Source organism: Sceloporus undulatus, chromosome 3, assembly GCF_019175285.1.
Source record: "Sceloporus undulatus isolate JIND9_A2432 ecotype Alabama chromosome 3, SceUnd_v1.1, whole genome shotgun sequence".
In the NCBI taxonomy this organism is placed as follows: Eukaryota; Metazoa; Chordata; class Lepidosauria; order Squamata; family Phrynosomatidae; genus Sceloporus; species Sceloporus undulatus.
In genome coordinates this window covers 246,277,822-246,301,054 of record NC_056524.1, presented here as the reverse complement: position 1 = coordinate 246,301,054, position 23,233 = coordinate 246,277,822, and the positions used below count along the sequence as shown (strand labels likewise).

General features: G+C 43.3%; 1 protein-coding gene across 1 annotated transcript in view; it reads right to left on the bottom strand.

Annotated features, from left to right (window-relative positions):
- Positions 1–6,759: 6,759 nt before the first annotated feature.
- Positions 6,760–23,233, bottom strand: part of RSRC1 (arginine and serine rich coiled-coil 1) — a 263,566-nt gene continuing 247,092 nt past the window's right edge. Inside the window, exons 8-10 of the mRNA XM_042460744.1 lie at positions 9,180–9,286; positions 8,007–8,153; positions 6,760–6,955 (exon numbers count right to left, since the gene is read on the bottom strand). Of these exons, the coding sequence (XP_042316678.1) occupies positions 6,863–6,955; positions 8,007–8,153; positions 9,180–9,286 (347 nt within the window). The 3' untranslated portion in view covers positions 6,760–6,862. The remainder of the gene's footprint in view (positions 6,956–8,006; positions 8,154–9,179; positions 9,287–23,233) is intronic.

Genomic DNA, 23,233 nt, shown 5'->3' with positions numbered 1-23,233 from the left:
AATAACATTTTAAAAAAATCTCCATTAGCAGATCTGCCATTCATCATTGTTTCATAAACAAAACCTACACTGGGATTAACTATAGATAGATTTATCATTGATTTCTACAAGTTCTTGACACACTTCCACTTATAAGTCACTTGCAGACCCACTTCCTCCCATCACACATGAATTAGAGGATCATCAATAATTTATCAGTAAATAAATAATGATTATATACTGCAGTCACGTCAACAAAAATCTTTTATACTATGTCAGAGGTCAGCAGCCTGTGATGTACCTCTCAGGAAATATTAATAAGGCTGCAAATCTATACAGCAAGTTCTTGCATTGTAACAGTTATTCTTTAAAGAAGATAGTCATCCACACTCAGTATTGTTTGCCTAAATGTCTTTCTTAGATCAATGGAGAACAAAGACTTCCATACTTACCATTATGGTACAACCGCATGGCATAACTAAAAAGAAATTGTGTAAGCAAGTTTAATGTAATTTATGGCAGGTGTTTTCAAATGGTTTACAGTTAACAGCCAATTCACACTGTTAGCTTGGTACAGTCAGAATAAAAGTACATGTGCTTGGCATGATGGTAGTGTGACTATCTTACAACAAACTTAGTTTTTATGAGTACCCTCATTGTATAACCCATTTTAGGAAGCTTGGGAGATATACAACCAAAATTCTCAGCATACTATTTTACTAATATGACTTGACTCACAGCTATCTTTAACATTAGTATTCAATGATATATCTTTATATTTCAGGTTCTTGTCTAGTTCCTTCATAGCCACACTTCAAAGTCCTAGTCTTTTTCTGATTTCTTGACTGACATCCCTATTCTGATTAATGGCCGAGCCAAGTTATGGAAAATCTTGAATTATTTCATTGTTTGCTTTAAAGTTATGTAAATCATCTGTGGTCATTATTTTTGTTTTCTTATTGTTCAACTGTAAACCTACCTTTCCATTTTCTTCCTTGACTTTCTTCAGTAATCCTTCTAAGTCTTTGCAATTTTCTGCTAGTAATATATCCTCTGTATATCTTAATTGTTGATGTTTCTTCATTCAGTTTTCATGGCTCCTTCATCTGAATTTAATCCCCTTCATGTATATGTTCAGTGTACAAGTTAAATAGATAAGGTATTAAAACATACTCTTGCCTGACTGCATTGCCAGCTGGAAACCATTCTATTTCTCTGTATTCTGTCCTGATGGTAGCTCTTATCCTTATTCAGATTATACATCAGGACAAGCAAATATTGTGGCAGACCTATTCTTTAAGAGTGAACCACACTTTTTCATGATCTACACAATAAAAAGCTTTGCTATGATCTTTGCTGAAGCACTACCACCTAGAAATCCTCCTCAGCATCTTCTTTTCTTTCAGGATTGAATTTGGAATAATTTTGAACAATATCTATGGCTCAAAACACACAGGCCAAATAAAGCTGCTTCCAGCCACTATGGGGTGTCACATTCAAATTGATAGCACTAGAGATTGAAATTAGAAAGTGATTCCTTAATAATAAATTGGTAAATTCTCAAAGAAGCCTTTTCAGATCAGACTAGCAGAGAAAAAAAGCTATTGCTAAACTAAGAGGAAGTAGATGCCAATTAAAAAAAAGCCAATATGCTGGTCCTATGAGAAACAAGCATTTCTACATTTGTGCACGGAATGTTTAGATTAGATTAGGTTTCTTTCACAGAATCATAGAATTATAGAGTTGGAAGACACCACAAGGGTCATCCGGTCCAACCTCCTGCCATGCAGGAACTCACAATCAAAGCACATCCCTTCTTTAGTAGAAGAATGTTACATTTTGGTGCTATGCGTGGAAGAAAGTGGAATGGTGTGGGGGGGGGTGGGATTAGGTGCCTGCTAGGATTGTGCTGTGTGTTCAGTTTCTTAAACATCTGCCACTGTCCTATTGCTTTTCTGTTACTTTGCTCTCAGTTGAGCAGAACACAAACAAAAAGGCCTAAACTGGTGTTCATTCATTTTAAGTATCCAGGCTCTGTACCTACCCTTTGAAAATTTGGATGTTTCTTGTCTAGGAACACCTCTATGCTGTTTTGCATTTGCGTACAGTTCACGGGGGGCGGAGGGAAAACACTCCACTAATTCAAGACTCTTCTTCTTCCAAAAGGCCACTGTACCTGTTCTAATTTTTTTTACAGGTTTCCTACTTAGTGTTATCTCTATTGTATCTACAAAAAAAATTAACAAGTATACCCTTTTTTGAAACACAGAACTATAAATATTGCTCTTGCACATACAGTTGGCCCTTCTTATACACGGATTTTTTATACACTGATTCAAGCATACACTGTTTGAAAATGTTAAAAAAAGGTATAAATTTTAAATATCAAAATTTGATTTTCCGTTTTTTATAAGGGACACCATTTTGCTATGTCATTATATTTAACGGGACTTGAGCATACACGGATTTTGTTATACACAGGGGATCTTGGAACCAAACCCCAGCGTATAACAAGGGTCCACTGTAATATCTTCCATTTATTTATGTGTAATATGGCAGTGTTAAACCTACCATAAAGGATTATTGTAAATTTTATCTCATTTTAGCAAACGTACCTGTTTTTATTACTGAGATGGTTAATACATTCAGAAATGTTGCAGCAGCCTGACTCCACTCACCACTCAGAGCTTAAACAGTTGCCACTATGTCTGCCAGCCAAGCAAGTCCCATCCTAGCAGTGAGTGGATGGCTGTTTGCAGGAGCCTTTCTGATCACACTCAAAACAGCAGCAGAAAAAGATGCTGGTGAAACATCAGGAATAAACTCTTGTAGAACATGGCCACATAGCCTGAAAAAACCACAGAACACTATGGATGTTGGCCATGAAAGCCTTTGACTTCACAGCAGCAGCAGAAGTTGGCTGCAAATCACTCAAAGAAGAAACTTAATACCACGGACTTCAGGAGACAAATGAGAGTACTAATTTACAGAAGAAAATGTTTTATTTTGTGTTTTCTGGTCCATTATTTATTACGTGATTTTTTTTCTTAATTACTGAAGGTGCTGACTGAAGTATTGTCCAGAAAGTACTGGTGAAAGATAGATCAGATGCTCGCTGATCAATGGTGTACTGCAAGCCAAAATATCCATGGCAGGCTACATCACTGTTAGGAACTTGGGACTGAGAGCCCACAGCTCTGTGCACAACTATCACATATTGAGAATCTCCAGAGCTGCACATTGGAGCAGCAGAGTACTTTGTAATGGACTGGCTCTGCCTTAACCTGAAGGGCTAATGAAGTCAGTATCTAAGACAGGGTTTCCCAACCAAGGTTCCCTGGAATTCTAGGGTCCAATAAGAGGTCTCTAAGGGTTCTGTGAAATATCATTATTAGGGGGGAAATAAACTGCCCTTGAGTCAGTTCTGACTCATGGTGACCCTGGGGATGAGACATCTCCAAGAATCCCTATCCTCCACTGCCGTGCCCAGATCCTGCAAGCCCTTGCCCACAACCCCCAATTGAGTCTATCCATCTGGTTTGTGGTTTTCCTCTCTTTCTTCTACTTTCTACCTTTCCTAGCATTATTGTTTTTCTAGTGATCCGTGCCTTCTCATGCTGTGGCCAAAGTACGACAGTCTCAACATGATCATCTTTGCTTCCAAGGAGAGTCCTGGTCCGATCTGTTCAAGAACCCATTTGTTTATCTTCTTAGCTTGTCCATGGTATCCTAAGTACACTTCTGCAGCATCACATCGCAAATGAGTTGATTTTCTTTGTGTTTGCTTCCTTCACTATCCAGCTCTCACATCCGCACATGGTAACTGCAAATACAATGGCCTGAACGATTCTGACTTTAGTGCTCAGTTGTATGTCTTGCTCGTCAGTATTTTTTCCAGTTCTTTCATAATTGCCCTTCCCATTCCTAGTCTTCTTCTTATTTCTTGACTGCAGTCTCCATTCTGGTCAGTGTTTGATCCTAGATATGGGTATTCTTTAACTATTTCAATTTCCTCATTGTCTAGACTGAATTTGTGTATTTCCTCTGTGATCATTATTTTTGTTCTTTATGTTCAGCATCAGACCTGCCTTTGTAATTTCATTGTTGAGCTTCCCTATTAACTGTTCCAATTCCTGAATGTCTCCTGCTAATATTATGGTGTCATCTGCATATCTTAGTTTGTTAATGTTGCTTCCTCCTATCTTCACTCCTCCTTTTTCTGATTCTAATTCTGAGTCTATGAAAACCATAACACTCCAGTGATTGGACGTTATTTTTTAATTATATCATTCAGAATCCTTCAGCCAGAATGGCCACTGGCTATGGTGGTTGAGGGATCCTGGAAGTTGTAGTTCAAAAAACAAAAACAAAAATCCATCAAATTTCCCAAACTCTGTACTACATAAATAACTTCATCTTGCTTAGGTACAGAGTGAAAAAGGAAAAAAAATGCACACAATGTAACACATACAATCACACATTAGTAATACAATTAAAGTAAATTCATGAAGATAGGGCTATTTATGATTCAACTGGTTACATGATTGCATAAAACAATTTGTCTCTTACTCCATGCTTTAAAGAAAGGAACACAGTTTGGTTGGCAACATGATGCTTGAAGAATTAATGTGGCTTGTATCTGCAAATGTTATCGAAGAAAATATACATATGTTTTAATGTTCCAGTGTTGGCTGGCAGGAATAGGGGTGCATAATATGATCCCCATGAGCAAATATTCTTCCTACACTAAATGCTTTTAGTTTATTGATTTCTTTTCGATGCTCACCTAGCAAGTAAGTATCTTAAAATCTAGCTAGCATCATCAGATGGAGAATCAGGTTGACTTTTTTCACTTGAGTGAAAATAAATCATCAGTCTTAAGCTTTTTGGATGCCTTCTCCTGAATAATACTGAACTGATCTTTGATTATCTGGTGAAAGCAAAACTTTTCTGATTCTTTGGGAAAGAGTGGAAATATATAATGAAATCATATCAAGTTTCCTTCTTTGAATTTACTTTTATTTTTAGCATCCCTAATAACCTATTAAGAATGAATTGAAAGATTAACATCTTCTAATACTCTATATGATATCATTTTCCTGTAGTTCTAAAGTATGTCTTCAAAATCCCACTACAGTGGTACCCCGGGATACGAATGCGCCGGGTTACGAATTTTTCGGGATACGAAAAAATCCCATAGGGATTTATTGCTTCGGCTTACGAAGGTTTCTTCGGGTTACGAAAAAACCGCGGCGCTATTTTCCGCCACCGGAGGGCAGCAGAGAGCTATTTTTCCATTAGCGCCTATGGGAATTCGGCTTACGAAGGTATTTCGGGTTACGAAATTAACCGCGGAACGAATTAATTTCGTAACCCGGGGTACCACTGTACTATGCCTTTGAAAATTCAGGCAACAGTAAAAATTCACCCAAAACATCTGTCAGAAAATCCAAAATAATCCATTTGTTTAAAAAGAAAGATTTATTAGGTGACTATTAAAGCTATATATCTCTGCTCTTTCCCAGCTCAGAATATATGCCATGATAACATATAATGCATAAAACTTTTGTGCACAGTTTAGTTAGTACCCAATACAACTTTGTATTTGTCTTTTTTATGCACAGAAGAAAGTAATTTATGACAAGATGAAAGGGGTGGTGTCCAGAGGTAGTTGTAAAAAACAATTCTTTGTGCAAGAACAATCTCCCTCATCCCAGTCGGGTGTTGCTCCAATGGTGCCTGATGCCAACATTCAGGATGTTACTAGGGAGACTACTTCTAAGAGTAGAAGTTAAAATATATTCAATTATGTGTGAAATAACACAGATGGCATTAAACAAGCGTATCTCTGGAATACATCAAAAAGTAAATGGCACAAAATAGGAACAGTTTATAAATTTACCTTAATCATTTCTTTCACATAGTGCCTGTTGATAATGCCCTATATATGTTTGAACTGGTAGTCTAAAAATATCTGAACATAATTAAAATTGGAGAATGAATAGTACGCAGTATACAGCATGCTATGTTTAAAGAATCTCTGTGCTTTAGTAACGTATTTTGTTTTCAAACTACATTTTTATTCTCACTTAATTTATGCATATTGAGCATTTTGCCTATCCAAGATCCCAATTTCTGTTAAGAAATCCCATGCCTAGACACTGCTGGTTCAGCTGAACACTGATGAATAAACTACCATAAGATTCTAATAATTTATCATATTTTTAATAGGACAGAGCTATTCAATATTACCTTACTAACTTACAGTAGCATAAACATATCTCCAAACTGGAAATATGCTAAAAATGAACACGTCTGTGCAACACAGGAATAGAAGATACAGAAAATGATTACTTTTACATTTCTTTCCTTTCCCCTCTATTTCCTTGTATTTTATATCTTCTCAGTAATTTTTTTGTAGAGAAAGCAAAGCATATAATGACATTTTAATAATAGGAAGCCAAAGAAGGGGGCAGGGGGGATCAGACTTGCATGCTTCTCTGGGGAGTATATATGTTAAGGTCTTTTACAATGAGAGATACTTCACTCTCATTAACTTTCAGATATAAATGGTAAAGAATTGTAAAGACAGTGATGCCCTCATGACAATGCCTTGATACCTTCATCAACTAAATAGTTCCTCCAAAGTTCCATGCACACCACCATCATTCTACTAATCATTCTAATAGCAAGCGCTGGGCGATCAAACAATGCACTATTCTGCTATCATACTGTTGAATTAAAACAAAGTTGGTCTCACACAGAAGTCAGGCTAAAGTATTTCTTTTAGCATAGACTGTATTTACTTGGACACTTATCCAATTTTACCATGGAAATTTTACAGCAGACAAGACAGGGAAATACTGTAGACAATTTCATTTACTCATGCCACAGGGCTACCCATTAGCCTTTCTTGTCGAAGAGCAATCAGCCTCTGCAACCATCTTTCTTCTGCTTCTGCTTTGTCCACAAACAGCTACAAGAGAAGGTAAAAACAAAATACCACTTATATAGATAACCCAATGATTCTGGGATTCATAAGCAGTAGGAATTCCCTGTAAAATTCATTTCCACAAACATGAAGCAAATGCAGTGGGGAATGTACATTCAAATACCTTAGTTAAAACTAGATTTTTAGTATTGTTGCTTTCACTCTTCATTTTCTGTTAAAGCATGGAGGGATTTGCATCACAGCTTAGGTCAGGAACCTTTCCTCAATGCTAAGGATGCACACTAGAGCATATATGTACACAGGAATGAGATTGAGGATATACCAAGTATCTTTGCCTTACTATTAAGTAATCACATTCCACAATGACAAGAGAGACTTGTGATCTAAGACCTCTATTTACAAACTTATTCCTGTATCAGATCAAAATGTTCTTCTGTCATCACAAGTTTTTAAACATATCTGCTGAGGCAAGTGAAGACTACCTATCAGACTGAAAGCTAACTAGGATATTCAGAACACAGGTAGCTTACAGTTGTATTTTAACGTATCAGATATTTTAAGCCTGTACATACCTTAATGGAAGAAAAGCATTTCTGCATGAATGACAGACACCTATATTATGGTTTGTAGAGTGTGCTAATGCTGGGATTGAATGCAGAAAATCCAAATTAGATCTCTGTTTAAATGTGAAACAAATCTGATGGATCTGAGGAAGTTACTTTTTCTTAGCTTCATCTACCTCACTTAACTAAATATACTGTTTTGAATACCTTGTATTATTCTGTGTCTTCTAGAATGTTAGTGACTTTGAAGATCTACCAGAAAATCATAGGAAACAACACTTCCCCTCCCCATTCAATAAACGACTTTCAAAAAGATTTAATTTCCCATAGCATTATCTAAACTAAAATGTAGCAAGTGGAATCAATGTTAGACAGTAACGCTCAGGCTATGAACTTTAGTTATATAAAAACAGCTTTTAAGACTTTTTTCAAAAAATGTATGGACACAGAACTCACATCTCTTGAAAGTATCTCTGAGTCAAGGCTATCATAGTAAGTGCCACCATACTTACATTAGGGTGAGCTAATGAGTTCTCATCTTGGTATTTGATAGCTTTAGGAATAGTTCCAGTCAGTGTTTCTTTTTCAGTAATAGCTGAACCAGCACTACCCACTTCTGCTGTTGCAGGCTCAGTCTTGACTTCAACAGGTTCTGTTGTCTAAAATCCCCAGGGGAATCAGAACAGCAGTCACAAAACGATATTTATAAGCAGCACAATTTTTATAAGCAAATCTCCCCTTTGAATATTGGACTTGTGATAGTATACTGAGCAGAATTTTGCTTAAACTGACCCACTAAATCTGTTGAACAGGAAAAATGGAACCACCAGGCTGCCTTAGGTGCCTGAAATTAGAGCCTGTACCTCCACAAAGGGAGACTTCCTGCACAGAATTTATTTTCGGTGTTGAAAACTGAAGAAGGGGTGTAATTTATTGTGCAGATAAATTGTGGCCGGTCCAGCCCCATATCTCCTCTTCAGGAGAGTTTCCTCACTTTCATGGAATGATTGTTTTTATACTACTGTACTTTTATTTTTAAACATGTAAGCACATATTAACAGAGATTCTGATTGGGATCCAGAGAAGCTCATGAGTGCATGGCTAGAGGACTGCTAGTTTTGTCTGGTGGCACTTTTCTCATGTCACATGGCATGGTGATCTAGGTGACCCCTGATCTCTGGAGGGGGGGGGGGGGGGGGGGGGACTTACTGTGACACCATCATTAGAAAAGGGAAATCAAAAAGTCTTCATTGTGTGTAGGTAGAAGCTACAATGTGTTTTATTGATCCTGGCCAAAATCTAATACTTTCTAATCCAAAATATAAAGCATAATTACTGTGATTAAAAGTCAATATTTGCAACAACACTTGTGTTTGGTTGCTATTAAAATCAGTCACACAAATTAAACATAACACTGTTGATAAATATTCTATTTCTTTTATATTTAAATAAGGTTTAATATAATGACTTGGATTCACATTTGATTTCTGACTATTGGAATTAGGTCTACTATTTAGGTTTTTTTATTTATGTATTCAACTTATATTCCACCTTTCTCTCAGCATTAGACCCAAGGAAGCATACAACAGATTATTAATATCTACAGCCAATGTCAATTGTATTAATATGCAATTTTGCATCAGTTCTCAAGGGCAACATGCAAAGAAAGTAGATTACAAACTTACCTTTTTGACTTCCTTGCTTGATCTGAATGTCTGTGGAACAAAGGAGTCACTTTCAATTGCTTCAGTTTCTTTCACTCGTTTCACTTGCTCCACAAGACTGGTCTGGTCTATGAAGAGAGTATAATGTCAGTATGATTTAACATAAGATTAAATCAGCACTGTAATATACTTTTAAAAAATATCCTTTTGCTTGGGAAATAGAAAAATCTGAGGTAAGATATGGTTCTGCCAAGAAGAAACTATGTTTGCTTTATTCAGAGAAAAAGAATGGGAAAAATGGAAATGGGAAAACTATTCCTTGGACAATGATTTTTTTCCCCTCACACCAGTTACAAATGAAATGCTGCTGCTGGCAACACATCTATTAATTATACTTTTGATACTTGTTATGATGAAAACAATCATATCCACCCCTGGCCCCAAAATTGTACAGTTTGCTAGAAGCATTGGAGGGAGAAGAGTCTTAATATTTTGTCACATGACTCAATAAAAACCTCCAATATCAGTATCTATAGTGTATCAATGTATATGAATTTAATATTCTAACAGTGATTTCAAGCAATGTTTTAAAAGTGTTTTTCAATCTATTTGGAAATGAAAAAATTGAAGAATGCTCTAGAGTCAGAAGCATTTCTTTTTACAGAGTCACATATTTCCTTTGCACTTCATTTTTTCATTTGTGATAAAATGTAATGAGTAAGATCAGGCAAATATCTACTGGCAATAAAATGTCTCAGAATGCAAGTACTCCAATGCACACTGAGAAACCCAAAGAGAATCCATCCAATGATAGAAACTGCCTCTCAATCATAGAGGTCCTATATTACACAATAAAGGAACACAACATTCTTCAATAGGAAGTTATGTTGGGAAGAAGCCAACATCTTTCAGATAGCTTTTTTGAAAAGTATCACAGTGCAGATTATTCTTTGAGATGTTCACCCTAGATTATGCTAAGTATGGAGCAACACAGACTGCCCCAAAGGGCGGCTTCAAGCCAGCCCTTCCAAAGCAAGATTGGGACCGCAGCAACTGCACGCTGGCTGAAAAGGAGCAGCAAAGAGCCGCTCCCTTTTAGGCCAGCAAAAAGCTGGTCTCACCATGTCCAGAAGCTGGCTTTAAGGTGCTCTGGCAGCATGCGGCGTAAAAACACCGAGCTCCCAGAGCGCCTGGAAGCCAGCCCCCATGTAAACAGCCCATCAGCTTCCGGGTGTCTTGGGAATGTGCGGCGTTTAAACCTCTCTGTTTCGGCCCTATATCAACTTTCTTCTAAACAAGTATCTTAATGCTGACTTATTGGAACAAACAGTGCGTGTAGGTTTAATTATACCCACAATCTTTCTTTGTCCGGAAGCAGATAGAACAGAAATGGACAGGTTGCTTACCTGTAACAGTATTTCTTCGAGTGGTCATCTGCGAATACATACAAATGGGTTTCACTGCGCCTGCGCAGTGCTGCTCGGAACCTACTGGAATCACTGGGCAAAGTTTACTTTGCAACATATAGAAACTTTTTGGCGGTAACTCCGCCCACCCGTTATAAGGCCCCTGCCTTCCCGCTCTTTTCCCCAGTTCCACAATTTTTCCGCCAAGCAGGCGATGGAAAGAGCCAATAAGAGCAGGACACTGAGGGGATGGACGGGTGGGATTTGTATGTATTCGCAGATGACCACTCGAAGAAATACTGTTACAGGTAAGCAACCTGTCCTTCTTCTTTGTGGTCTCTGCGAATCATACAAATGGGTTTAGACTGACAAGCTTAGGTATGCGGCGGAGGGAGTGTCCTGAAACCAAAGCTATGGTAAACCAAAGGTATATTTATTGCAACAATAAACACCTTGAACCATAAAAAAGAGTCAGTCTTTTTGTTCATGCGCAGACCAAACATAGCAATAACATTGCTAAACTTGAGAAGGGAACAAGGGGTCGTGCAAGACCAGTCCCATAGAATTGTGCAAACCAACATTCAACAGAATGTAAACAGTGGCATATGTACATAAGTGCTGAAACACAAACCATCAGTAGTGCAATCAATGCAACCCTGAAACCAACACAGCCCTCCCGAAAGCTGCGTCTCGGATGGCTCTGGTGTCCAACCTATAATGCTTAATAAAAGTCAGAGGTTGGGACCAAACAGCAGCCTTGCAGACATCCTCCAAGGGAATACCCGACAGGAATGCAGAGGATGCTGACATTGCCCTTGTGGAGTGGGACCGAACCCTGCCAGGGAGAGGTTTGCCCAAGAGTTCATAGCAGAGGTGGATGGTACCGGCCACCCATTTGGAAAACCTCTGCGCAGACACAGGCAACCCTTTCTTTGGCTCCGAGTAGCATTGGAGCGACTGGAGGCAGCAGTTCTGTCCAAATAAAAGGCCAGAGCTCTCCTGACATCAAGAGAGTGTAGGCTTCGCTCCGCATCCGAAGTCGGGTTGGATGCGAGAGTAGGCAACACAATGTCCTGGCACATGTGGAAAGCAGACACAACCTTCGGCAAGAAAGTAATGTCTGTCCGGAGGACCACCTTGTCCTTGTGAAACCTCAGGAAGGGCTAGTCCCTCCGTAAGGCACAGAGTTCACCTGCACGGCAGGCAGAGGTGATGGCCACAAGAAAAGCGGTTTTCCAAGTCAATAGTCTCAAGTCCGCTGTGGCCATCAGTTCAAAGGGCTTGGATTGGAGTGCGGACAGTACCGCCTCCAAGCTCCAAGCCGGCGCTGGTACCAACACAGGAGGATACAAGTTGGCACATCCCTTAAGGAACCCCTTCACCAAGGGATCCCTGAAAAAGGAAGCCCTCCCCCTGAATTGGTACTTGGCACAAATGGCAGACAAATAGCACTTGATGGATGCGAGGCACAACTCCTCGTTCAAAAGCGCCATCAAAAACTCCAGCACCACTGGAGTGGAAACCTGAGCAGGAGACAAGCCCTTTCGATCAAGGAAGAGGCTAAACCTCCTCCATTTCAGGGCGTAAGACCGCTGGGTGGAAGGTTTCCTTGCAGCCAGGATCACCGTCCTCACTGCTTCCGGCAGGGCGGTCAGGGCTGTATCCTCCAGGCTATCAGCGGCAGGTTGTCGATGTCTGGGTGGAGAATCTGTCCGTCCTGGATTGACAGCAGGTCCGGGCGGGGATCGAGGCGGAGGAAGCATCTCCTGGAGAGGTGGAGAAGGGATGCGAACCAAGGCTGTCTCGGCCACCACGGGGTGATCAGGATCGCATGCGAACGGTCCGTTGTCATCTTGGACACCACCCTGATGATGAGAGGGAACGGAGGGAAGGTGTAGAGGAGCTCTCTCGTCCAGAGGAAGGCGAACGCGTCTCCGAGGGATCCGTCCATTCGCTTCCTGGAGCAGAACTAGGGACAGTGGCTGTTCCATCTGGTCGCGAAGAGGTCGATCCGGGGGGTTCCCCACCGGTCAAAGAGGTCGCTGACCATCTCGGGATGGAGCCTCCATTCGTGGCACACCGACGGAGATCTGCTGAGGCGGTCTGCCAACTCGTTGTCCTCTCCAGGAAGATGAAGCGCCTGGAGGAGCACCTGTCTCCGGATGCACCAATCCCAGATGCGGAGAGTGAGGTCGATCAGGGTCCTGGACCTGGTGCCCCCTTGTTTGTTGATGTAATACATCACGGTGGTGTTGTCTGTTCTGAGGAGGACCACCTTGCCTGCGACAGCGGATTCGAATGCCCTCAGTGCCTTTTCCACTGCCAGCATCTCCAGAGCGTTGATGTGGAGAAGCTTGTCCTGGGCAGACCACCTGTCCTTGACGACCAGGTCGAGCAGGTGGGCGCCCCATCCCTCCAGGGAAGCATCTGCTGTCAGAGTCAGTTGGGGCTGAGGCTGATGGAAGGGCATCCCGGTGCAAACGTTGCGGCAGTCCAACCACCATCTCAGGGAAGCAGCTACAGGTCTCGGTATCGTGAGCCACTTGGACGGAGGGTCCTCCATCGGAGAGAAGACCAAGAGGAACCAGGACTGCAGAGGTCGAAGGCGAAGTCTTGACCATGGCGTGACAAACGTCGTCGATGCCATGTGGCCCAGGGCGACTTGGACATCTCTGGCCCTCACCCTTCTGTGGGAGATGCAAGGCCTGAGCGATGTCATCAGAGCCTGGAAACGGTCTGGAGGGAGAAAGGCGGAGCATCTTTCAGAGTCGAGAATGGCCCCGATGAACTTGACCTGCTTGGTCGGTGTGAAGTGGGACTTTTCCCGGTTGATGACCAGACCAAGGGAGTCCAAGAGGTGCAAGGCGAATGAGACTGCCTCCTGCAGTTCTTGCTGGGATTTGCAGCAAACAGCCAGTCGTCCAGGTACGGGAAGACCATGAAGCCCTTCTGATGAAGGTATGCCACCACCGGTGCCATGCACTTTGTGAAAACTCTCGGAGCCGTGGCCAAGCCGAAAGGAAGCACGTTGTAGTGGTATGCGGTGGAGCCTACGGCGAAGGCGAGGAATCTCCGGTGGGACCCCCGGATCCCGATGTGGAAGTAGGCGTCCTTCAGGTCAACGGTTGCGAACCACAGGCCCTGGTGGAGCAGAGGCAGAATGGAAGCCAAGGTTACCATTCGAAAGCGACGGTATTCAAGGAACAAGTTCAATTGTCTCAAGTCCAGGATGGGCCTGATGCCCCCATCCGCCTTCGGTACCGTGAAGTACCTGGAGAAAAAGGCCCTAGAGCATTGGTTGGGCGGTAAAGGGGAGATTGCCCCCTTTCCAAGCAAGGTGCGCACTTCGTCGAGAAGGGTGTCCGAGGGGAGAGTGGACATGAAGGCTCCGGTTGGAGGGAGCTCCTGGAACTCAAGGGCATATCCCCTACGGACGTTGTTGAGAACCCACGAGTCCGATGTTATTGAGGCCCAGGTGTTAACAAAGGGCATCAAAATGTCCAAAAAGAAGAGGGACGAAGGAGAGACGAAGCGCGCTGCGTCCCTTCAGGCTCTCTTCTTCCCCTGGTCGGTATCCTGCCGGCTGGACTTGCGGTACCGAGGCGGGAAATTGCGACGGCCAGAGGAGGAGGAAGACTGCGAGGGGTAGCGGCGTCTCTGGGAGCCCTGCTGCTGAGATTGCCGATCCTGGGGGAAGGTCCCCTGCGACTGACCTTGTGGCTGCCACGGGCGCTGTCGCTTCCGGAAGGGCGAGATGGATGCGGAGGAGATTCCATGCTTCTTCGCTGCCACCTTCATCCTGAACTTCCTGTTCAGGCGGTTGTCGGTTTCGGCATGGAAAAGCCCGGTGCCATCGAGCGGTATGTCCTTGATGGCCGCCTTGACGCTGGAGTTGAGGTCCGACGCCCTCAACCAGGTGTGTCGCTGGAGCGCCATCGATGCCGACATGGCCCTTCCCGCACAGTCTGCCACATTCCTGGAGGCGGTGATGAGCCAACTCCCAATGGAATGGGCCTCGTCCCGGATCTCCACCTGCTGCCTCTGGATCTCATCCGGAACATCCGGTAAGAGGGGGGAGATCCGCTCCATCAAGGTCTGGATGTAGGCCCCCATGCAGGCATTGTAGTTGATGGCCTTTACTGCAAGGGCTGCCACCGAGTAGGCCTTCTTGGCCAGGCCATCAATCTTCTTAGCCTCCCGGTCGACGGGGGAGGTCGCCTGCTTCGGGACGAAGCTGTGCTGGGCTCCCTCCACGATGGCTGAGTTCGGCTTGGGGTGGTCGGCCAACCAAGCGCAGCTTGCCGGAGCGACCCAGTAGAGGGACTCAACCTTGCGGGACGAGCCGGACAGGGAAGCCAGGGCGTCCCAGGATCTCCGGACTATGGTCTCCAAGGACGGTAGCAGGGGGATGGAAGGCGGTGTGGGCACCCGTCCGTGCAACCGACACTCCACCAGGTCGCGGGCCTCGTCCTCGGGAAAGGAGAGCTCGATGTCAAGGGCCCTGGCCATCTTTACGACGTGCTCGCTGAAGGTACGCACATCGTCGGATGGAGACGATGGCTCAGGGTGGTGCATCCTCTGAGGGGAAGCTGACGCCGAGAGATCGTCGTCCTCAGAGGGAATATCCGATGGAGGCAGGGGCTCATCCTCGGAATCCGTGTCCGAAGTGAGGGGTATGTCTGGGACCCTGACCTGGGACCTCGGACGAACCAGGATGGGGGCTGTCAAGGTCTCCGACTGCCGGCGGGGCGCTGAAGATGTTGTCGCAGGCGACGGGAGAGGCCTGTCCAGCACAGAGACACTCGGGATCGACCGGGCAGACGTACGCTCCCAAGCATCCACAGGGCGAGGGTTGAGTCTGGTGAACTCCCTGATGGCCACATCCCTCGGGACGGACATAAAGTATCGGCCCGTCTCCGAGTCGAAGAACAGGTCCGGGGCTTCCTCTCTACGGTCATCGTCACCCTCGTCCTCATCCTCGGAGTGGGGGAGAGGCGGAGGCAGTTCCCCATGAGGGGAGCCGGTGGTGATGTCTTCCACATCGTGAACAAAGTCCACGGTGGGCTGAACCGGCGTGTCCGGGACCGGGACCGGCTGTACCTCAGGAGCGGGTTCCGGGATGGAGGGAGCTGCAGGAGCGCGGGCCTTCTTCGAAGGGGAGCGCTTCTTGTCCTTCGCCTTGGAAGGCAAGTCCGTCCCAGCGTGGTCCTTTGGCCGTTTGGACTTTTTGGACACAGGGTCCCGTTCAGCCTCCTTCCGGTGTCACTTCTTACCCGATCTCGGGGTCTCGGCTGGGTCCTCCGGATGAAAAAGGGGGTTCTCAGTCTCAGTCCCCGAGGTTTTGTGGGGGTGCTTGGAGGGTTCGTAGGTGGGACAGACACCACGCTGGACACGCTGGCCCTGACGGATGTCACACTGGACACGCTGGCCCTGGAGGATGAAGCGGGCGGCGCGGAAGGCGGGACAGATGCCGGGCGGGAACCTCCCTCCTGTACCTTGCCCAGGGCAATCGCTGAGGTCAGCCGGGACTCACGATTTTTCCGGGCTTGAGATGAGAGGGACTTGCAGAGCAGGCAAGCCTTGGCATCGTGGTCTTTGCCCAGACACAGAAGGCAGGAAGAGTGCGGGTCCTGGACGGGCACCTTGCCCCCACAAACGTCGCATTTCTTGAAGGGTGCAGGCATCCTTCCAAAGTCGTCACGTTGAGAGGAGAATCCAAAACAAGGTCAATCAAGCCGAGAAGTCTGAAGTTACCAGGGCGGGAGAAAGAGAATGGTCAAGAGACGGTCCGAGGTCAAAAGTGAAAGTGATTCCAAGCAAGCAAGAGCGAGCGAAAGTTCCTTGAAGCAGCTAGCACAGTGGAAAAAAGGAACTGGGAAAAGAGCGGGAAGGCAGGGGCCTTATAACGGGTGGGCGGAGTTACCGCCAACAAGTTTCTATATGTTGCAAAGTAAACTTGGCCCAGTGATTCCAGTAGGTTCCGAGCAGCACTGCGCAGGCGCAGTGAAACCCATTTGTATGATTCACAGAGACCACGAAGAAGAAATTCACAATATCAAAATGAAAACTGCATTCTGTTTAGTCAAATAGCCAATGAAATGTGGAAAATGTAATGCTGGCATATTCAGCAAAGAAAGGAAATTCAGCATTGTTACACTACAAGTTCCTCTGGACCAGTGGTAGGCAATCTACGGCCCGCGGGCCGGATCCGGCCCGCCGAGGCCTTCCCACCGGCCCCTGCGCAGTCCTGCCGCCGATTGTCGCCGATCGCTCTGTTTTTCCGCCGCGGCCGAAGTCTCGCGTGATCTCAGGATGGCAAAGGTCATGCGAGGCTTCGTCGCCATTTTGAAAAACAAAATGGCGGCGCCCATCTAGGAGGCCCGATGTAGCCCCTGGAGCACTCCAACAGGGCTCCAGGGGCTGCAGCAGGCTCCACCTCGCCCTCCGCCCTCCTCCTCCTCCTCCTCCTCCCTAAGAGCAGGGAAAGGAGGAGAGGCAGAAGGAGTGCAGAGCCAGGGAGAAAGGGAGCCAAGGAGCCACAGCCACAGTGAGGCAAGAGAGGTTGGTTCATTGGGGGAGGGGGTTAGCTGAAGCTACACCAACTACTTGTGGCTTTCTGGGTTGAGCCAGTGCATGCTTGCTGCCTTTAATTTTGAATTGCATTTTAGCAATTTCCATGCCTGTAACTTTATTATTATTATTATTATTATTATTATTATTATTATTTACTTGCCCTTGGTGTACTTTCTGCAAAATTCCCTCTCAATGAGAAAGAGGAGGAGGAGGAGGAGGAGAAAGAGGAGGAGGAGGAGTGTGACTTTCCAAAGTGCATTTCTGTGTATTTTTGGTGCATTTATTGCTGAAAGGTCTGCTGTAACAATGATAGTAGTGGTGATGGTGATGATGATGCTTCGGTGGAAGCTCCACCCCTGGCACGTGGCTCCGCCCCTGGAGGGTGGAAGCTCCACCCCAGCATGCGGCTCCGCCCCCAGAGGGTGGAAGTTCCACCCCCAGCATGTGGCTCCGCCCCTGGGGGTTGGAAGCTCCACCCCTGGCATGCGGCTCCGCCCCCGGAGGGTGGAAGCTCCACCCCGGCTTTGGCCCCCCAGTTGTCTGAGGGACAGCAACCTGGCCCCCGGCTCAAAAAGGTTGCCTACCCCTGCTCTGGACCATATCGCCTTGTTTAATTGCTTGCCTGCTCACATGTAGGGCTAAATGTTAAGTCAAATGTTGAGCCAACAGTGTAATGAAGGAACCAAATAGAAAAAGGAGGAGGAGGAGAAGAAGCAGCAGCAGCACAATTCTAAGTTCCATCAATAAGAATATAGTATCTAGATTGATAGAATAATAGTTCTCTTCTATGCACCTTTTGACATACCTCACCTAGGCCTGTTACAGACAGGCCAAAATAATGCTGCTTCGAGTCACTTTGGAGGTATGCTATTTCAATTATGCATGTGTCCTAAGAGTCCAAAAACCTCACCAAAGCTGCACTGCAGTCCTTAGGACTGGAGTGTGCCTTTGGTGCGGCTTTTGGAATCTTAGGACGCATGCATCATTGAAATACCATACCTCCAAAGTGACTCGAAGCAGCTTTATTTTGGCCTGTCTGTAACAGGCCCTAAAATACTAGTTGTGCGCACCACAGTTCAAGAAAGATACTAACAAGCTAGAATGTGTCCAGAGACCAGTAACCAAGATGGTAAGAATTTAGAAATCATGCTTCCTGAGAAATGATTTGGTGAGCTGGGTAGGTTTAACCTGGAGAAGAAAAGACTGAGAGCTGACAAGATAGCCATCTTTAAATATTTGAAAGGTTGTCATATAGTAGATGGAGAAAGCCATCTAGTAATTTAAATCCATGAATTAATGGACTCAAATTTTAAGAAAAAAAGTTTTAGCTGAAGATTACCAAAAAAAGGGGTGGGTGGGAGGGGAGCCCTGACAGAACAAGCTGCAGATGGTACAGAATATGGCAGCCAGACTGGTCACTGGTACATCCAGGACCAGCCATATTACACCTGTGCTTAAAGATCTGCATTGGCTGCCCATTCGCTTCCGGGCGCAATACAAGGTGTTGGTTATAACCTATAAAGCCCTACATGGCTTGGGCCCAGGATACCTTGAGGACCGCCTCTCCCCATACAATCCGCCCCGCACCCTCAGAACATCTGGGCAGCAACTACTGAGGGTTCCAGGGGCTAGATTGGTCTCCACAACAAGGAGATCATATTCCATCGTCGCCCCAACCCTCTGGAACTCGCTGCCCACAGAGCTCCGCTCGGCCACCTCCTTGGACCAATTCAGGAAGGAATTGAAAACCTTCCTGTTCCAATCAGCATTCCACAACATAAGTTCCAGTTAGTCTCCCCCCCCCCCGACAGCAAGGGTAGCTGGCTTATGGGGTTTTTTAACTTTGGTTTTAAATAATTGTATTGTATTATTGTATTTGTAATGTCGTGCTTTTACGATTTGTAGTTGTTATATTGTATTATTTGATTTGTTGTTCACCGCCCTGATCGAGGGAAGGGCGGTATATAAATAAAATTTTTATTTATTATTTATTATTTTAATAGACCACCTCCTTCTTTCGAGGTTTTTAAACAGAGATTGGATGGCTAGCTTTCAGGAGTGAATTAGTTATGTATTCTTGCATGGCAGGGGGCTGTACTAGATGTCCCCTGGAATACCTTCCTCTGCTATAATTCTGTGAAATGAGTAAAGGGACATGGGGGGGTCGCAGACACAGGAGCTCTTAGGGCCTTTGCATTCAACACACAGTGGTTTATGATGGGATGGGGGCATTTTGTGGGTGGGAATTGTACTCATGCCCACATCCCTATCACCCACTTGACTCTATACAGAAGCAGACAAATGCCTGGTTTGGGGGCTCCCTGAGTTGAATGTAAGTTTACATATCAACTGTATGCTGCTGTTACTACAGGAATGGATAGAAAATAACTGGGAAATAATATGCATGTACAGTAGGATAGACACAGTAGATACAACAGAAAACTCAAGGTGATTTTTCAAATATAATTTTAGGTATTTCCAACACTTCTCCTAAACTAGCCATTCCCAATCTGGTGCATTTCCCCCCCTTCATTAGTAAACCTAAGGTGCGCTTTCAAGTCACTCTTGTGATAGAAGTGCTAACAAGATTTTCCACGCATGCTAAAATAAAAGATAAATACAGCCCAAATTTCTCCTGGACTGTCAGGCATAACTATGTCTGTTTTATACATGTTGATTTTCCTTATCAATGACTAGTGACATTTGTGTAGGAAAATCAATGACATTTGTGTAGGAAAATGATATAGATATTTACGTATAGTATCTCATGTGATCAATGCATCGCTTTTCTTAACTATTAAATATTCAGTGACAAATCATGAGTAGGTATGTGTATGACCTTTACTATTTCTGAGTGCTCTAATGCAAATGACAGTTATAAACTGGGGACATGTTCCCCAAGAGAAACGAAATCACAAAATATTCCTCCTGAATTACTTCAGTGACATTAACTGGATAAAAATGGACTGGAAGGAAGTTGTATCCATTAGTCTACAATATTGTTGACAAACACATTATTGGTAGATAAAATGCCTTCCATATAGTGTCTGTCAGATGTCAGTAGAAAGGATATATATTTCATAGTAAAATCAAAAATAATGGAGTCAGAAAGCTAAGAGGGTACAGACAAAAAAAATCAATACTAACTCATTGAACAGCAAGTCCTTTCACTCTGGTCAGACTGAAAATACAGAACTATTTGTATTAGTGACTGTTGATGCCATGTTTCATACATAAATCATTCCTTCTATAAGAATCACAATTAAGCTTGCTCTTAGTAGGTTTGCTCCTTTTATTTTATTATGAACACAGTGGGGAAAATAGTAGAAATATGAACACACAGCAAAACTATCAATATAGTTTTGCAAAAGGTTTGGCAAGGCCTTCAGATGATAAACTTCAATTTCAATCTGTCTGTTCAAATCACGTGGTTTATATATTTTTTATCATACTGTAGTAGTGAACCCCTGCAAACAGCAGGTGGCATTGTATTACCAGTTAAATTATTACACAGGAGCTCCAAGGATCTTGCAGTCAGTATAGATAATACATCTTAATAAAAAGAAGAAGAGAAAGAAAGAAAAACACTGATTCTTTTTATAGAAACTTTAAAATATTTGCCTGCAATTTGTTCTTGTAACCTCTATTGTCCCAAGTACCTTTAATGTGCATGTTGTTCCTGTAACTAAAAGGCCAGCTAAAGCAGTGGCTAATATGGCAGAAAGTTAAAACAAAACCCAACACCCACAACTGGGATGGTAATACTTAGAAAAATGCATAAATAAAGAAATAAATAAAAATGTTCAGGTTTTTGAATATGAAAGACAATATGAAGGAAGAATTGAAGGTCGCAAGAGACCCATTGGGAAGTTCAAATATAATTAGAAGAGAGGTAAGGGAGAGGAAGGAAACAAAAAGTCTATGTTATAATTCAAAATGACAGAAGAATGAATATCTTGTGATAGTCAATATTTAGATATTATACATAAATATCACGATTTTCTAATACTCTATCATATGTTTCATGTGACAATTTTTATATAATTAAAGAATAACTCTTACTTTAATATAAACAGTGGAATTTATTTCGTTTAAGTTCCTACAAAACATCCTCTCCTTGCCTAACCTATACATTGTGAGTAGCTACTCCTCCAATTTTCCTAATCTTCCTTCAAATGCCACTTGCCTGCTACTGCTGGATTTACTTTTGAGGCCTATACCTATTGTCACACCATAGATTTACTACAGGAAAACAAGTTCAACTTATAGAGAAAATAGTGGAGAGAATTTCAGCTTCTTAATCAAGAAACTGAAATGAGAATCTCAGAAAGCACTGATAAAATATATATATAGTGGAGTAGGTAACTTACAAGAAGCCAGAACGGTATAGTGGTCTGAGTGTTGGACTCAGCCATGGAAACTCAACTGGGGAATCTTAGGCAAATTGCATGATTTTAGCTTTAGAGCAGGGTTCCCCAAACTTTGCTTCTCTGGGTGTTTTGGACTTTAATTCCCAGAAGCCTCAGCCAGTTTGGCCAACAATTGGGAATCGTGGGAGGTGAAGTCCCAAACATCTGGAGGACCAAAGTTTGGGAACCGCTGCTGTTAGAGGAAGGTAATGGCAAACCTCCCCTGAAGAAATCTTGCCGAAAAACCCAATGATAAGGTCTCCATAATATGTAAGGGACATGTTATTGTTATTCAAGTCAACTCTAATAACAATAACACGTCTCTTATATTGTCAGATCAATTTGTGGTATTGCCTGGGAAATCTTTGGAATCCCTGAACATAAAAGACAGGAAACTCTCACCATTTCCTAAAACATTCTCTTTCTCACAATCCCTACCTACACTTTATACAAGGATTATTCGAGCATTAACAGATATCTACTACATCCCTCTACTTAGCTTGTATTCCACATAACTACTTCTATCCAAACCACTAGCCTGTTTCACTGAAGAACTCCTGCTGCCAACCTCTCCCTTGCTCTCACACTTTACTACTTGTTTCAGTAGACTATTGCCCATCTTCTTTCAGCTGGTCCCTTGTTTAATACTGTGATTTGTAATGAACAGGAAAGGAAAAAAACATGTCCATATCTTGTGAGCATGAATACATGTATTCAACAAACATGTTTAGAGATAGCCATGTTGACCATGCTGCAAAATACAGTAAAGTCCAAAATCCACAAAAGAGTGATACTATTGGCTAGCCAAAATGCAGAAAAATGCATCAGTTAGCTTTGCACAGGAGAGGGGCAGCCTGAATCTCAAAGGAAAGTACTTTGAGATTCCTGGTGGAACTGAAATTTAATTACCTTTTATTACCTTTTGTTCTTTGTCCCCACAAGGCCAAGAAAAGGAGTAGTCTTTGTCTGCATTGATATACCTGTTGACAATCTTAACTGGCAACAAAAACACCACCTGAGACAAAAGGTAACTCTGTGACTCTAGCATCATCACTTTTCTTCTCCTGTATGATTTTTAACATCTTTTCCTGACAAAGAAACCAATTAGCTTTGAAAGCTTACAGGATATATTTTCTGCATTTTTGTTGGCCAATAAAGGTATCACTCTTTTGTGGATTTTGTTGTATTCAACAGAGAAACACAAGGTTTTTCTCTGCTATTTCACTTTTCTTGACTGCCCATGAGCATTAATCCCACAAGCTCTTTCCTGTTGTAGTTTTCTACTTATAAGCTTTTATAATTTATGTGCTGGCTATGCATGAATATTTAAGATTGCAATACAGATTCGATAGAAAATTAAGCACTCAGTCTCTCTAAAGCCAAAGGAATGAATCACATAATATTTTAAATGAGAATACTTAGTGTATGTGGGTGGGAGAATCTGAACTTTCTGCATGTTGAGGTTGTATAAAGGCACACACATAAATACACTGTTCCACCTCCACTGTGTTTTCAACAACCACAACATTTGGGGCATCTCCTAGATCCATTACAAATCTTCATACAAGACAGTTTTTAGTGACCAAAATTCAAGAAGTAAGCTTTCATGAAAACAATGGCATCTTCTGTATCTGTCAACTGAAATCCAATCGGAAACTTTTGGAGGGTCACAAAACTCTTTGAAAAA